This window comes from Heloderma suspectum, chromosome 4 (genome assembly GCF_057233095.1).
Source record: "Heloderma suspectum isolate Gila_16-S chromosome 4, 16-S_ref, whole genome shotgun sequence".
Taxonomy (NCBI): domain Eukaryota; kingdom Metazoa; phylum Chordata; class Lepidosauria; order Squamata; family Helodermatidae; genus Heloderma; species Heloderma suspectum.
The window spans coordinates 268,138,080-268,156,418 of record NC_139461.1 but is presented as its reverse complement, the minus strand read 5'-3'; the positions used below and the strand labels follow the sequence as shown (position 1 = coordinate 268,156,418).

The 18,339-nt window shown below is 42.6% G+C and overlaps 1 protein-coding gene across 2 annotated transcripts in view; it reads right to left on the bottom strand.

Annotated features, from left to right (window-relative positions):
• The window catches only part of ACSS2 (acyl-CoA synthetase short chain family member 2), a 68,567-nt gene that overhangs the window by 28,878 nt on the left and 21,350 nt on the right, over positions 1-18,339 (bottom strand). For both annotated transcript variants that reach the window (XM_084853797.1, XM_084853798.1), the window contains exons 3-6: positions 8,620-8,711; positions 3,487-3,590; positions 2,730-2,802; positions 1,470-1,545 (exon numbers count right to left, since the gene is read on the bottom strand). In XM_084853797.1, the coding sequence (XP_084709923.1) occupies positions 1,470-1,545; positions 2,730-2,802; positions 3,487-3,590; positions 8,620-8,711 (345 nt within the window). The remainder of the gene's footprint in view (positions 1-1,469; positions 1,546-2,729; positions 2,803-3,486; positions 3,591-8,619; positions 8,712-18,339) is intronic.

The window sequence follows — 18,339 nt, the reverse complement described above, 5'->3', positions numbered from 1 at the left end:
ACTGCAGAGATCAATACACATATCTACATACCCAACTATTCAGTTTCCTGTTGTCTTACTGAAAGAGTTCTTGCTGCACCCTCTTGAAGGAGTAATGGCACAACTCAGTGGGAGAATTCTGAAGTATCTATATTAGAGGGCATCAGGCAACCTATCATGGTTACATATTAGACAGAATTGTCTACGAAATGTAACTGTGATCTACAATACATGGTAAGGACATTTATGACAAGCCTAATATATTGCAGTATTAAAACATGTGCTCCAAGGAACATCTCTAAGCATTTACAAGTAGTCAAGAATCTATTACTGGGATAGCAAAACCTCCCAATCATATTTCACAAGGATATATAGCTATCTCTAGTAAAGGCATAAAAACCCAAAACATTCAGTGAAGCTCCATATGACTACTGAGTGCTAGCACTTGAAAATAGGTTATGCATAGAACTGGGCCAGGAATGAGATACATAAAGTCATGATCACATGAGATATGTCTACCATACATATGTTTTGCATGAGAGAGATGTCAAAATGTAATGATCTGCTTCAAAATTGTCACATCAATGTGAAGAATGAGCTGCTCCAAATTTGCAACACTGGCCGAGTTCCTTGCTCAGCAATACATCAAACGTATGCAATGTGTTTTCTCAGGGGGTTCCTTCATATTATTATTTATAACGTAGATAGTCAACCTGTAGCAGGAGTTTCAGAAGTGACACAGGTAAAGAAGTTATGCAGCATACCTGGCCAGGAGCAGGTGGGCAAGGTTACAACATAGTCAAGCCTCTACTCTGTGCTGCTGCTTGTTGGCAAGATGGGAGCAGCTGCTGCAATTGAAGTATTAGGGACCCAAAAGGACAAGGGTGGCTTTGGACTACAACTGTAGTACTTTTGCCCAAAGGACTGGCCTCTATTGATTTAGTAATAATGATTTCAGCAAATCCCATGACAAGACATCAGCAACACCTTGCACAAAAAAACAAAACGGCATGGGCAAAGCGACAACCATCACTATGGTTTGTCAGTTCAGACATTGTGCCAAATAACAGGTTCCAGACCCCTTCAAATCACCATTTCTGATCCTCATCTGCCAGCTCATCATAAACTATGGCTTGTCAATTCAGACATCACACTAAATCATACTTAAGTTTCCTAATCATGACTTGGAGTGATGCCTAAACACTGTGCGCCAAATCTTACCTTTCTACATTTCTCATTGAAGTGAGGGCACGTTTAACTTCCTAGCCTACAGATAATTATAGCTGCAAACTCAATGCTTCAGCAAAAAGGAGCATCTCTCAACAGGAATGGGTCTACGTTGCACATAATTTCTCCAGCTTTACATATATCCCCACCTCTGTGCCAAGAATGCTATGGTATTTCCAAGACCACAATTATATGCATTTACATTCACAAAGAAACAAAAGCTTCCAAAGGGAATTCCCTTCATTCCAAGAGACCGGACTTACTTGTTTTTACATTTCTGCAAGGCTTCATCTGCTATCTGCTTCAGGTTAATCAGCTTATCACCTCTATAAAAGGCATCTACAAAACAGTAAGTAAATCATTAAACTGGCTCACCAGACCATCCTGCAGACACTTGAAGGTTATCAGAAGAAAGGGGTGGACTAATTGAAAGTAAAAGAACTGGAAATAATGGAACTGAATTAAGAGAAAGTTTGCTAAAGCAAAGACCAATCAGGGTAACAGCAGCAGTCGCTACAGAATTCAGTGAAACCCCCTCCTTGGGTGGGGGGTCAAGTTTATACTTTCAAGAGCACCCTTTAGGGAATAATCGGAAGGAACTGGTTGAACTAACCTGCCTTTTCCATGTCTTAGTTCTATTAATAGCATCCTCATTACAACAAAGAACATGATGGGGTAACTGGCAGGGGACTAGCATGTAGATCTTGGAAAGCTTGATTCATTGACTTACAAGATTAAAAAAGATGAAGTTCTAACTGCTAAGTTACTGAATGCCTAGAGAATGTTGAAATACATTATTGTTATTATTTGGCATGGAAAACCAAATGGAATGACAAATCCCACACCAGGGAAGCAGCATTAACCATGCAATCCTTTGCATGTCTACTTAGAAATAAGTATTTAGTAGGGATTACTCTCAGGTAACGATATAGAGGATTACAGCCTAAAAAAGGTACCCAGGAAGGCCAATTAGCATCTTTGAAAATTCACTGCGTATGAACAGCTCATAGCTGTCAGGATTGATTCTGAGCGCAGGGAGATAGTTAGCAGCTCAGATTCAGAAGAGGAGCAGCCAGAACTGGGGGAGGTTTTTTGCCTTTGAGGAGGTCTGTGAGAGGAGGTGTCAGCTTTGCATAGTGTGTGTGTGCGCGCGCGCTGACAACTCTCTCTCACAGACCTCCTCAAAAAAACCCCTCCCCTGTTCTGGCTGCTCCTCTTCTGAATCTGAGCTGCTAACTATCTCCCTGTGCTCCGAATCAATCCTGACAATAGCAGTAGAAGCCACCAAATGAAGCAGTTCTTTTAATATAACTCTACCTTATCAGGAAATTATATTGATATATTACCAACAGACTATGCAGTTATCGAACATTTTCCTGAACTGTAGTTCAACCCAGCATCAGGTCCTTCCTCTTTCCAAAAAGAGGAAGGTATAAAAAGTTGCATCAATTGTTAATCCTTTTGTGTGAAGTATTTTGATGTATAGGTTAAAGGGCCTGCAATTTAAGGAAGGGCCATTTTACCTGCAGTAATGAGAAGTGAGCAGTGGGAATCAAGGATCCTCTCACAAAGGGATTCTGCTGAAAAACCTGCAAACTAATAAAACACACACACACATGTAATCACTCAGCTGGGAACATTTTGAATTACACTTGCAAATGTGAACAGGGACATACTTGATGACAGTTTTCTAAAGGAGTAGCGCAGTGGTTTTTAAAAACTCTGTTCCAGAGAACCCTAGAGAGGTTTTGTTTGTAAAAAGAAGATTATGGGTTCCTCAATGAGAAGATCAGGAATTTCATACAAACTTCACTGAAAGCCAGCTTGCCCATAACTAACAGTCTTTTCCTGCAATGTGCAGTCTATACAGCATGTCACTCTTTTCCTGCAATGTACAGCCTAGACAGCATCTCACATGTACAGAGTGCACACCCTGGAATACTCTCCAGAATTCTTGGCATTGCTAAAGGTGGCAAATGTGCAGAGATAGAGGCAAGTCAGTGTGAAAACTATTCCCTGAAAAGAATCCCTAAAATGTTAGAAAGTTTAAAAACCACTACAATAGCCAGAAGCTTGAGGATCTCTCTGAAAACAAGGCGGTTGCTCCAGCATCTGGTCAGTCAAAAGGGACATTCCATGCTCCCCCAAAAGCAATTCAAGGTCACAAGAAAAAAGCTGCTTAATTCAAGCTGTTATCTACGATAATCACTGTTTATTTCGATCAGAAGCCTGTGACATACAAGAACATAATCCACACCAAGAGTAACTGCGCCTTCCTACCACAATGGAATGAAGTGCTCCAATTCTTGCACAGGCTAGCATGGCTACCACTAGCTCAATGATCATTGGCATGTAGATAGAAACTCTGTCTCCCTTTTTCATGCCTGTGGAAGAAAAAGAGGTGTTTTTTATGCCCGTCAGCTGAAACAGTTTCACCATTCAACCACTGTGTTCTGGGCCCCGTATTCCAAGAGAAGGGATAAAACCAAAACAACAGAAAGCAAGTGTGACGCTCAAAAGCACCAGCTAATAATTTCTGAAAGATCAGATGTGTACAGTCAGGGCTTGAAATATTGGAACAAGGATAACTGTTTTGGCAGTTGGCCTCTGTACACCACCACATTGAAGTTTGAAGGAAACACACCCAGATGGGAGCGAAGTCAGGACTTTCAGCTGTAATTCAAGGGGTTGGACAAAAGTGGGGCACTAACCATTCAGGAAGCACAGCCAGTGGCATACACACATACCCATCATTGGTGGCTCATAAGTAATGGAACAAACCAACATCATCTCAAACTTAAGGATTGCCTTTAATACCTGGATGAAAATCCTTTACAGTCAATGACTGCCTGAAGTCTGGAACCTATGGACATGACCAAATGCTGAGTACCCTCCCTCGAGATGCTTTGCCAGGCCTTTACTGCAGCTGCCTTCAGCTGCTGCTTATTTGTGGGTCTTTCTGCCTTCAGTCTTGTCTTCAGGAAGTGAAAAGCATGCTCTATTGGGTTGAGATCAGGTGACTGACTTGGCCATTGAAGAACATCCCACTGCTTTGCCTGGAGAAACTCTTGGGTAGTTTTTGCTGTATGTTTTGGGTCATGATCCATCTGCAATATGAAGCGGCGTCCTATCAGTTTGGCAGCATTCAGCTGAATCTGAGCAGAAAGTATAGCCCTATACACTTCAGAATTCATCCTGCTGCTTTTATCAGCAGTCAGGTCATCAATAAACACCAGTGACCCGGCTCCACTGGCAGCCATACATGCCCATGCCATAACACTGCCTCCACCATGTTTGACAGATGATGTGGTATGCTTTGGATCATGAGCTGTTCCTTTCCTTCTCCATACTTTTCTCTTCCCATCATTCTGGTACAAGTTCATCTTGGTTTCATCCGTCCAAAGAATCTTATTCCAGAACTGGGCAGGCTTTTTTAGGTGTTTGCTGGCAAAGGCTAATCTGGTCTGTCTGTGCTTGAGCGTTACCAGTGGTTTGCACCTTGTTGTGAAGCCTTTGTATTTACATTCATAAAGCCGTCTCTTGACTGTAGATGTTGACAATGACATGCCTACCTCCTCAAGAGCGTTCCTGACCTGGCTAGATGTTGTGAAAGGGTTCTTCTTCACCATGAGCAGCATTCTGCAGTCATCCACTTTAGTTGTCTTCTGTGATCTGCCAGGCCTTTTGCTGTTGCTGAGCTTGCCAGTTAATTCCTTCTTTTTCAGGATGTTCCAAACTGTTGTATTGGCCACTCCCAATGTTTTTGCTATCTCTCTGATGGGTTTATTTGTTTCCTCAGCCTAATGATGGCCTCCTTCACTCGCATGGACACCTCTTTGGACCTCATGTTGGGAGTTCCACTGAACAGCTCCCAAATGCAAATGTAACACTCAGAACCACCTCCAGGCCTTTCATCTGCTTGACTGGTCATGGGGTACCCAGGAAACAGGCCACACCTGGCCATGCAGCTGCTTGTCAGCCATTCATTCCATTACTTATGAGCCACCAACGATGGGTGTGTGTGTATGCCACTGGCTGTCCTTCCTGAATGGTTAGTTTCCCACTTTTGTCAAACTGCTTGAATTACAGCTGAAAGTCCCGACTTCGTTCCTGACTGTATGCATGTAAATGTAACTTTGGTAAAAGCCAGGTGCTCTGCCCTGGTGTTAGCAATGACGGGAAAGCAGGAAGCACCTGCATTTAGAGAACATCTTCTTTCTGGTGTTGTCCAAGTTACAATCATGAGTAAGCAAACTGTAATTTTTCATCTCTAAGGTGCTTTGCAAACACTAATGAGTAAATTCTCAAACAGCCCCAGTAATAAGTAAATATGGTTATCCCTGCAGTGGAACCAGTCACAACTTTGGATTTAGATGTTTCCAAGATATTTTTCTATTTAAACATTTTAGAAGATATATCCAAAGTTTCTCTCACTAATCATATGTATCCAACATGAGATGTTATATGCAAGCAATTGTTACATGATCTCATTTTCCTTTTCAAGAAGCATTTTATTTTATAGCGGTTACTATATTTTAAGAGTCATTTATCAATACTACCAAAAATATTCCTTTAGCCATCTGTGAGTGTATTTTTAAAATGGCTGAAAACAACATTGCTTTGGCCAATACACCTTTCCCTTCCCATATATTCAGTAGCCATGCAGCAAGATGTCTCCTAGACAGAGTACACACCAGGGCAATCATTCTCAACATACGCATTGCATTCACTGATATTGCCTTCACCCATTCATATATTTCTATTTTACTGCATTTTTACTGATTGCACATCACTAAATTAAATAGCAGCAAGGCTCTATTTGGGGCTGATTTGAACGGCTTGAGAAAAACTCTTTAGGGTGAGAAAGTTTGTTAAATCCTTAATCTTTAGTCCCCGGTACATTATGTCATATAGCCCATGTCAGAAGCATTGTGGGTTTAAAAACATCCTCATTATAATCTAATATAGACTTCTGTCCACCATAATAACTGGGCTAGCCCTTCTGAAGATGAATCTTTTGTCTTATTTCCATAAAGACAAACATACACACCTTTTATCAATTGCTACCTATACAGAGGTGTACCAAATCAGAAGGGTGGGCAAGAGAAGCCATATTCAGGCCTTACTCACCCTTAAAGTCAACATGGATACAGTGGGGCCACACGATAACCCATGCCCCCAAGGTTGTGTGACTCCTCCCAACCCCCATGTGTTCAGGGCAAACGCCTGCAGCGGGGAGTCTTTTGTAGCCATGTAGTCTCCCTGAGTGATTTAGAACCCTGGAAAAGGTTCTAAATCACACAGGAAGCTGCCATGGATACAAAAGGTTCCCCACTACAAAAGTTTGCCTTAAACATGTGAGGAGCCTAGAGGGGCCACATGACCTCAGCAATAGGGCTAAATGCTCAGCTCCACTGTATCTGTGCTGACTTTAAGGGCCATGTCTGAATAGCATTCAAATGTTTGAAAGTGTGTATTTTAAAGACTGCACATGCAACGATCTTTACCTCTTCTTTTTATTCTGCACATCTGTATTTTTAGCAAAGATGTAACATCTGATTCAATTTAAAATAAAGTTTGGAAATCCTGTTTAATCCTTGACTGAGCTAGCTCAGGACTTCATGGCCACCATGAACACCATGGGGCTGTCTCAATGCATCACTGACCCAATGTATGTTGCAGGTAATACAATCTGGTGTTTGCTCTAGGGAGGACTGGGAATGAGCCAGTGATGAAGGGGGTGAATGTGACCTTGTTGTCATGGACGGATCACTCTCTTGTGATGTTTGGATTGGCTGTGATTAACTTCCCATGTAGGGGTGAGGGATTGATTAGGTTAGTTCACCCCTGGGGACTTGTGGAATCCAAAGGATTCCTAAATGCTCTGGGGAATTTTCTGGCTGACATGGCTGGTGCTCCTGTCAATACACTCGTCTCACTGCAGTATGCTTTGAAATCTCACCTGTTTTGAAATCTCTGCACTGGCTGCCAGTATGTTACCAGGCCCAGGGTGTTGGTACTAGTGTACAAAGCCCCAAACGGCTCAAGACCCAAGTATTTGAAAGACTGACTTCCTCAGTACCAACCAACCTGGGCTTTAAGATTGGCCAGGGAGGCTTTGCTTGTGATACCCTTGAGGAATATGTCCATAGAGCTACCACACATGGCAAGGCCTTCTTGGTGGCAGCACCCCAGCTGCAGAACTCCTTTCTGGTAGAAATTTGGCTGCCCCCCATGCTGCTGACATTTAGGTGCCAGTTAAAAATGTCTTTAGCTGTGCAAGCTTTGTAGATATAGGCAAGTGCTCTGTTTAGATTTCTGTTGATTGTGCTGATAGTTTTAGTGTATTTTACTGTATTTGTGATTTAGAGTTATGATTTTAATGGTCTTTATGTGTCATATGGTATTTCATGTCGGCTATTAGCTGCCCTAGGCTGTTTGTGAGGGAGAGCAGGTTATAATTCAAATAAATAAGTAAAATAAGAGCTAGATTGGAAGGAATCAAGATCTCTGCTAAGGAATGATGTGGTGATGTTGGGATTAATATGGTGAAGCTTTATTTTTTAGTTCAAAAATATGCTGGAAGCAATGTGCAACTCTTACAAGGCTACTGATGGTATATTATGTTTTTAAAGTCACAAAGATCTGGATGGCTTCACACAGTGGTCCCATGTAGCACCTGCAAGCACCTCCAATGGCACCTGCAAAGCTCTTCACTCCCTTCCCCCTTCAAAAAAAAATTAATAAAAAATTAAAAAATATTAGGGCGCCAGGTTCTTCTTCCTGTTCCTGAACTTGCTGTTGATCAACTGTTCAGTGGGCAGGAAGAGAAAGCAAGGTAAAGGGGTAGAGAAAAAGCAAAGCTAGAGGCTAGGAGGGGAGATAAACAGCGAGGTAAAGAAGTGGAGGGGGGAGAAATAATGAGGCTAGAGGCTGGGAGGGGAGAGAAACAGCATGGTAAAGGGGTGAGTGGGAGAGAAAGTGTAAGGCTAGGGGCTAGGAAGGGGGAGAAAGGTGGAGGCTAGGGACAGGGAAGGGTGAGAAATAGTGAAGCTAGCGGGTGGGAGTGGAGAGAGAGCAAAGGGGAAAGGCCTGTGTGGATGGAAGAAGATTGGGGTGGGCTAGGAAGCAACTCTTTCCATTTCCCTCTCCCTCCTAGCCTCTAGCCTTGCTATTTCTCTCCCCACCCCCACCTCTTGACTAGCCAGGCCCTCATGGCAGCTATTATGTGATTAGCTACATCCTCCAGGGGAGCCATTTTGTGGTGGCGCCCACAGCAGTTTCTCAAATTCCCAAATGTGCCTACAGCTCCAAAATGGTTGGGGACCCCTGGTTTAGCACATGGCCGTTGCACGTTTCCAACACTACCAAGCGAACACTTTTCAGCCTTATCATGCTAGTTAAGGCAATTACCTTGTTCCTTAAGAACATTGGCAAACTGGCAGACTTTACTCAGCAATTCATTGTATGTGATCTTCATGGACTCTCCTGGTTCATTTCCCTCCCTATTAAAAAAAATTAATTATTAATACAGGCACTCAAGAACAAAGCATAACAAGGATGTTTTCTTAATTATCATATTTCTAGCCTTTATAGAAAAAGAAAGTAGCAAAGACTGATGATATCTTTAAAAAGACAGGCAGGCAGACATTTGTTGTATTGAGATAGTAAATGTTTTTTGTTGTCAGCTGCCTGGAAAGACTGCTGTCTTCAAAGGCAGGTAAGAAATATAATCAATCAATCAATCAATCAATCAATCCCCTCCATGGAAAAGGGCCTCAAAATTATGGGTACCCTTTTGGAAATGCATCCTAGATTTTCAGAAGTATACACTGTATGTGTATTATAGTATTGCTTTCTGACTGACTGCAATTTGTCATCATAGAACCCTTTTCACTATCGCCAAGTGGTGTTCATATGGTTTTTCCATCACTCTTCTAGATCTGACTTCTCTGTTCCTCAATATTCAGACATAGCTTAAACATTCTCAGCTGTAACTCACATGAACAACAGGAGCAATTGACCATCTATAACTTGCCTTTAGCTAGCTAGGTGGAAGCATAACAACTGGGGTTTGGTGGGGATTACATTCCTGAACACCATAATCAATTTTTTAGGAACCAACTTTTTCCTCTCTTTTTCATGTTTTCTAGCGAAAACTTGAGAGCTAGTGACTTCTATAAATTTATCTGCAGGGCTGCATTTGATTTGCTAGCAAGCCATATGATGGGTATGGATATCAAGCTACACTTGAAAGCACGGATGTAAGCACACTTACTTGAGCAGAATTGTGTATTCTTATTGAGTGCACAATGGTCTGAGTGCAGATCCCCTCCTCAATAATCAATAATGGCAACTTGAATGTGTTTATTCTGTGCAGTCACAGGCAAGAACATGCCAAGTGACAGAAACATAAGAATGCAGCCAGGTAGGTAGTGCAAGCAGTTAATGCTATTTAGAAGAACTTCTCATAGATGCAGACTGTTACTTCTAGTACCAGGAGCCACAGAACAATCTTTGAGCATGATAAACCAGTTTCAAATACATGTAACTGCTAGTGATCCATTTGCAATAGGGTTTCTAGAATTACTGGGGGAACTGAAGAGCAACAACTGAAGAAGCCAGAAAAGCCACACAACTGTGGTCTTAAAAAGTAGACTTCTACTACATATCATGCCCAGTTCTACCTGGAGTGCAACAAAAGGTCACCATGAAAGTCGCATAGTAGCTGGCTGCTAAATGAGATATGATAATCAAATGCTGCTTAGCAAGTTTTGAAGTTCCGCCTCAAACACTTTGGCCAGTTTCCATTTTATTTGCACTCAGGTGTAGAGGATGGCGTCATGAGCCTTGCAAAACATAGCAGATTGGGGGAGGGAAGTAACCACAGTGTATGTAACAAAAAACCAGCTTAAAAAATGAAAGCTGAACCCAATGCATGGCCTGTGGCAGCTAGAACTACCTAACCAACAATAACTAAAAGGAAATATTGGAATTTTCTGTATAATAACTCAAATCAAGGATGAAGGTTCACTGATGATAGTGTGGCAGCTAGGAGAAAAGTGGACTGTTGGCTAGAGCTATAGTGCAATCCTATTCATGTCTACTCAGAAGAAAGCCCATTAAGTAAGACCATTATATGGGACTTACTCCCAGTTATGTGTGCATAGGATTGTAACTTTAGTCTATAAAAAGGTGTCTGCCAGTTTTAATCTGTTTTTCCATGACATATCAATTTCCAAGTTCAGGTTTACTGCTGAAAGCTACCAGCCAAAGCAAGCATAAAGTGGGCACAAGGAATAGTGTTACAACATAAAAAGAAAGGTAAGAACATGACACTTCTGTTCTAATGCCTAAGTAGGAAAGGAAAGGTTCTTCTTGTGCAAGCACCGGGTCATTACTGACCCCTAGAGGGACGCCGCTTGCGCTGGCATTTTCATGGCAGACTATAGCGGGGTGGTTTGCTAGTGCCTTCCCCAGTCGTGACTACCTTTCCCCCAGCAAGCTGGGTACTCATTTTACCGACCTCGGAAGGATGGAAGGCTGAGTCGACCTGAGCCGGCTACCCGAGACCCAGCTTCCGCTGGGATCGAACTCAGGTCGTGGGGAGAGTTTCGGTTGCAATGCTGCCACCTACCACTCTGCGCCACATGAGGCTCACTAATGCCTAAGTAGATAGTTGTACAAAGAAATGGGTAAACCATCATTAGTAACGAATCTTTAAATAAAACATTCCTAACCAAATTGCATCCCAATTTTAGCCGCTGTCCGTACACAGTGACCATCCACAGTACCACTTGTGGGTCTTTTCTGCTTCTTTTATATCAAATGGTCAGTGAAGAGTAATAAGAAGGGTTATTTGCCTTCCCTACCCCACAGATACAGAGAGACTGGGCACAATCTCAGCTACTATATTGATCATTTATGACACTGAAGGACATGCTGAGACCACAATGATATGGACATTTCTTCTAAGGAGTCAAAAATAGACAGTCCTTCAAAATAAAATAAATGCAAATAAGAAAAAGCAGTACTTTGGCCAAATCTGGCTAACATTGTTTTTCAATTTGAATTGGATTGGCCATTTAGCTCTAGGTGGCCATAATGACTTGAAAATACTTGCAAATGGTTCAGTTACCACAAACCAATAACTTTTCATTGAGGCCTCTATAGCCATCTGTTGCAGAACACTATGGCACAATGAACCGAATACGTATTACTCTTCCCCTCACAGTAAGGGTCATTATATTCTTCCTTGCCAAGTGGGCTACTGGTTAGAGGCCACATGTTGAAACCCTGAAGATCTTCAATCTCTAGTTATTGCCTACAGCAGCAACTGGAATATTCCACGATAGCTTGGCCTCCAATTGAAGCACGAGCTGGTTTTATGTTTAATTTATGTTCTGTTACACAACAATGGCAGCAAACTGCATACCCATTCCCTCCCTTGGGCACACATTCTCCGAAGAAACCTATTTGCTCAAGGCTCGGGTGAGGGATGATGGTGTAAGATGGGATGAGCCTGGCAGAGCAAAACATCCAATGAGAAATGGGTTCCACCCAGTCTCTCTGCAGAAAGCCATCAATGCGATGACCAAGAAACTGAGCTGGCATAAAAAAAGATTAGAACAGGACCTGTCCTAGCATGAATTGTCCTTGCTAGTTCACTTACATTGTAATTCTATACTTATCTACTCAGAAGTAAGCCCACTGAGTTCAGTGGGGCTTACTCCAGTTAAGTGTCCATAGGATTGCAGCCTTAAAGAGGAAGCAATTTTGCCTTTCAGTGACACGTCCATTGTAAGATGTTCCTTGCCAAACAATTCTAACAAGATATTCACAGATCTTTGCTATAGTATGAATACATTAAATATTCTTTGACTAAAAGAATGCATGCACAATGGCATGGCCATAACCACATTACAAAAACATACGTACATTCACACATATGCTTGCATACTAGGCCTGGAAATACAAAAATGCAATGAAGTCTGAAATTCTGGTTACTAATAAACTTGAAATGCAATGTCTTTGCCGTTTTTAAATCCAATAAGGGTGGGATCTCAATCATGTCAGGGATATGAAAAGGATGTCTAGCTCATGGTACCTTATGCAAAAACCTTTCAACATAGCTCTCTACTGAAGAAGCTGGGTCACATTTGGGTCTTCCTAATTATGGGTATTGTTTAGAATTGCCATCAGCTACTCTCAGAACTTTACAAAAACTTGTACACCTGCTCTTCTTTATTCAGAACTAATACAAACTGAAAGCTCCACCAGAAGAGGGCACTTACTTCCACACTCTGATGCTTAAGGCAGTACAGTATATGGTAAATGAGTTTGTAAACTTCTACAAAGATCTTAAATTATACATATCCTTCAAAACACAGCAACATTACTCATTTTTTCACTTCAGTGGAAGTCATAGAATACAGTTCCTATCAAAAATGTACAGGCATTCCCATAAATCTTGATGGTGGAATTCATAAAGTGCCTTGCATTTTCAAAGGACAACCTTAAATGAATTTAGTGACAAGGGTATGAAAGTGGTGTTGGGGGAAGAAATACATTTCCCCAATGTAGTAAAGAATCTGAGACAATAAAAGCAAAATAATTATTATTTCTTTAAAGTGAAACAGTGAACAAAATAAGAATAAGGAAAGTGAAAGAGGCTCAGACAAATTGTTTGGGCTTCAGGACCTTATCAGCAGAAAATGTTTTAATATACATACCACCATCACCTAACAAATGCAGGTTTCATTTCTGTAGGTAAAGCTAAAGAAAATGATGCCAGCAAGCTAAAATTAAATGTTGAAGGTAAAAATACTCCAGGTTTTCCTGAAGTAATGACTTCAAACACATAAGCCAAGCTCCTGATTTATCAAAAGCTGAGGGTCAAGATATAGGTTAAGTCACTATGATAGGAAGAAGGGCTCGTTTGTTGCCTGAGGCAAGAAATCAGATGCTGCCCTCTCCCATTCTATGTACAAAAGCCAACTGGACTGGCAGTTGAATCTTTCTTCAATGCTGGTGATGTGACAGAGGCCTTTGCCACATCAGGCTAGCTTAAGGGGCACAAAGCAGGCCATGTGGCACACCACTCTTTCCTCCAACACTTTTCTGCCCTCTTCCAGCATCTGCCGCCTGAGGCAACTGCCTCACTCTGTCTAATGGTAAGGCTAGCCCTGATAGGAAGATTAAATTTCAAACCATCAAAACTAGTGTTTAAAACATCTACACTTGGGAGAAAAAAATACTGATATTATTTCTCCCAACTGAAAGGTGAACCTAACGATGCAGAGCAAACAACATAACTCAGCAATTACAAAGGCTGTCAAAACACACAGGGTAAAAAGAGTAACAAATAGAAGTGAGATATATCTTTATGCCAGGACAAAGTTGTCAGTTGTATATGAATAACATCCCCACAAACTAATCATAAATGCTTAATGGAATCTCACTGATCAGCCATATTGAGTGTAGGTAAGGAGGAAATTAAGGTTCGTATAATCAAAGCTATGGTTTTCCCAGTAGTAATGTATGGCTGTGAGAGCTGGACTATAAGGAAGGCTGAGCACCTAAGAATTGATGCTTTCGAACTGTGGTGCTGGAGAAGACTCTTACGAGTGCCCTGGACTGCAAGGAGGTCAAATCAGTCAATCCTAAAGGAAATCAACCCTGAGTGCTCATTGGACGGGCAGATGCTGAAGCACAAATATTTTGGCCACCTAATGCAAAGAGAAAACTCCCTGGAAAAGACCCTGATGCTGGGAAAGATTGAAGGCAAAAGGAGAAGGGGACGGCAGAGATTGAGATGGCTAGATAGCATCACCAATGTAATTAATATGAACTTGTGCACACCCCGGGAGAGAGCAGAGGACAGGAAGGCCTGGCGTGCTATGGTCCATGGGGTCACGAAGAGTCGGACACGACTTAGCAACTGAACAACAACAACAAAGGAGGAAATTACCTAACACTATTGACTGCACCGCTTCTTATTTATATGCTTGCTATGCAACATCTATTTGCCACTGACTTTGCACCTCCGCAGCAAGTCCAGAGGGTCTGAGTCCCCACCCATATATGCTGCCAGGGTCCAAGTGCCTTGGTCCCAGAACATGGTCAGAAAGCACATAATGCAGGCCACCTTTCTGTAACCAAGCATGTCTGGGTTTAGTCAGTGCTCAGATGGGAGACCACTTGGGAAGTCACTGTGAGATCCATAATGGAAGAAGGAAGGGATATAAAAATAAATAATATTAATTCTCATGATTTTATGTTTGTGTAGAGACAACACTTCAATCACGTTGGCAGAAAAATTAAATCTGTGCCTACTAAATTAATATAAACAGAAGGCAGCAACCTATCTCTACAACAAGATGGAAAGTTTTGGCAAAGTGTTTTTAGGGAAAGCCATACCCATCCAGTTGTGGCAGAAAGACCAGTTTTCTAGCTAGAGGATGGGACAAACTCTATAGTTGTCAAACCTGCAAGCTATAACAAGTAGCTGTAAGACAATAAGACTGTTTCAATATGTACACTTGGAAAACACCCTCTCTGATATAGGTACATTGATCAAATACACCTACACCTGTTATACTTTCCTAAACAGTGTTGTGCGCACTTTTCCTTACTAAAGCCATTCAGTAGCATAGGCACGTTACCATTACATCTAGGACGTTGCACCAGACAGTGGAGACCACCTGAAGTCCAATCATCATGACAGCAACTCCACACAGAGCATTGTTCATTTCAATGGCTCACCACATTGATTGGCCAGTGCCTAAGGGCCAAATTACACGTTACATGAATTGCGTAGCATGTAACTGAGCCTGATAGTTTTCTTTAATTTAGGGCATCCCTACACCGGCAATTTATTTCACATTCATGATTGGCCACTCATGGAAGTCTGTGGGTCCATTACCCACGTCATAATCCTCCACTGATTTTTCAGCCATATCACCCTGCCTATCCCATGTTATCCCACAGGCTTCCCAGCTGTTTGCTGGGAAGCCTTTGGGGATGGGGTTCGGGCAGTTCGGTGGAGGTTGTTGTCCACCCACATTGTGTGTCAATCATGGCCAAACCACCAGTAATCTGCAATGGGAGGGAAAGGGGCATGAACCAGGGAGGAAATTTCATGAGGCCCCCAGTGCATGTAATGGCTTTTGGCGGAAAAGTAGCCACCCTGTGAAAAGGTAAGCAACGGAATATAATAAGACGGAAACAACTGTGTAAAGGAGCGTGATCCAATCCTGTAATGAAACTGAATGGGGAAAGCCCCAGTATTGATGCGGATTTCTTTCCCCATGTGATGAACCCCTTAATGTAACTGTGTGCAGCCCCAAATCTGTTTGGAATCAGTGCACACCAGGATTAAACCTCCCCATTTTTTCCTCTTAAAAAAGCCCACACCCCATGGAGTGCGGGAATGGGGGGGGGGAGGTTTAATCCTCCCCTCCAAGTGCATGCTGGTCCAAATATGAATTGGGGCCACACACACTTACACTAAAGAAAACTATCAGGCTCATCTACATGCTAAGCAATTAACGTCATGTGTAGTTTGACCCTAAGAAACAGCACCACTGCACATAGTTGACAGGAATATTGCAGGTCAGCAAGCAGAAAACTACCAGGTCAGTTACTGCACACAAAACAAACACAAAACTGGGGTAGCAGGCAAAAAAAAATGGGGGGGGGACCACCAAACGCTAGCAAAAAAATTATTCTAGGCCCGATATGTTTCAGAAAGAAATCTTTCCTCGGGAGCCAGTGGGGTGTAGTAGCTACAGTGTTGGACTGGGAGATGGGAGAGCTGGGTTCTAGTCCCCACTCAGCCATGGAAGCTCACTGGGTCACAGACTCTCAGCCCAACCTACCTCACAGGGTTGTTGTTGTGAGGATAAAATGGAGAGGAGGAGGATTATGTACGCTGCCTTGGGTTCCTTAAGGAGGAAAAAGGGTGGGTTATAAATGTAATAAATAAATAAAAACATGAACAATATACACAGAAAATTGGATAGTAGGATTCATTAGATAATATTCAGAGACCCTTCTTTAATTGCCCCCATCTTAAGAGAGGTCTGGTAGGTGGCAGCTGGAGATAGGGCCTATTCTGTAGTGGTACCCCAGTTATGGAATACCTTCCCCAGAAATGTTTACCTGGCACCTACAGTTTAGAGACCAAAACAGAAACTGATGCTCCAGGATTGGTTAGAAGTGAAAAACAGAGCTGGCTGCCACAAACATACTAATAATGCCACATGCCAGAACTCCGGATGATTCTGCACAGATGTTAAGCCGAAGTGTGAAGAGAATGGACTGAGGAGAAAATGCCACAGGGTGACTTCCAGGGAAATGAAACATGCTTTCTCTCCCCATATAATCTTCTGGGATGTGCTGAGAGCTGAACTATTCCAGGGCTGTCTCTTGATTCTCACCAGTCTCTGGAAGCAGTCCATCAAAATGTAATGGTCTACCATTACACAGAGAAGACCAATAACTATCTGTCTGTCTGTCTGTCTGTCTAGCTATCTAGGTGCTAGGTACAATGTGGGTGCCAGGTGAACCTCTCTAGAGAGCTCATTCCACAGCCAGGGTGCCACAACAGAAAAGGCCCTCTTCCTGGTAGCCACCCATGTCACTTCCTCTGGCAAGGGCTCCTGGAGAATGACCCCTGGTTCGGGCAGGTACATATGGGAGGTACATAGGGTTTGGGTAGGTACATAACATCATCAGGAATCTCAAGATGATTCTGCACTGCTGATAGTTTTACTCTGGTTGTATTTTTATTCTGTAGTTTTAATCCATTATATTTTATATTGTATTTTCTGTTGTATTTTTGTGGTTTTAATTTTGCGAACCACCCAGAAAGCCTCAGTGGTATAAAAATGAAATAAATAAAATAAGTCCAAACCAATTAAAATCTGTGTGACTCAAAACCAGGACAAAAATTGGATTAATGGGAAGACCAAAGTGGTAGTAGGTGTCATCTAGAAATGCCTGAAGTTGTATTGACTCACTTAAGCAAGGCAGAGAATTGCATATTTAAATGTCACAAACTGCCTACTACATTGTGCCAGAAGAACACCATTGCACAACTGCTTGTAATTGCCTAAGATGCAGCACTGGAACAACCAACAAGTGATACGTCTCTTGGCACTCCCACTAATAACCTCAAAATGGCAAGTGATAGGGAAGTGTTTTTTGCTTCAAAGTCCTGTTGGGACTTCAGCAGAACTTTTCCAGTACACATTACTTTCCTTCAGAGCCTACTACAAGACTCATTTCATAGAATCACAGGGTTGGAAGGGGCCTACAAGACCATCGAGTCCAACCCCCTGCTCAATGCAGGAAGCCTGATTTCCAGCCACTCTGCCATCCAAGTACTAACCAGGGCTGACCCTGCTTAGCTTCCGAGAACAGACGAGATCAGGCGCATCCAGCCCTTTGCTCGTGATTCACTCCTCCTGAAAAACAGCACAGCTAAACAAGATGGCTTAGGTGGCTTTTAACAAGGGTAGTACACTGATTTTACAGCCCACTGCAGGGTGTTTAGTTGACTGCTACCCTTATGTATGTTATTAATGTTTTGAAGAAACCACACCTTTTAATACACAAATGCCTGTAGAAGCAAACTAAGGAAAGTTGCCTACATAATTAGTTGTTGTTGTTTTTTACTGTACTGCAGTTCTTACACAGTACTTGTCAGGGTGGAAACTGAGCCAATAGAACCCCAGAGCAGTTCTGATTCTGAGGAGGATCAGCAATCCGTGGGAAAGGAGCCAGCTCATCCCTCACAGGCACAGCAGCTGGCAGAGATTCCTCCTGCCGGCATTCCTGAGATAGTGACCCTGACAGAGAGAAAGTGCGGGAGGGGGGCTTGCTAGATGCTCGACACAGACGCAGGGAGCGACGAGCGATGGAGGGCGTAGAAAGGAGGCGTAGCGCCCGCTTGGCGCACAAGCAACGGCCGCGTCTCGTGGACCCAAGGGAAAGAGGGAGGATCTCTCCCTAGCCCATAAGTTCAGGGTCTTCAAGTGACTCTCCTTCAAATGGGGACCAACTGCCTACCCGGAGCATAGGCTACTCTGCTATTCATTGCTTAGTCGCTGGTGATTAGCATCTGAAAGA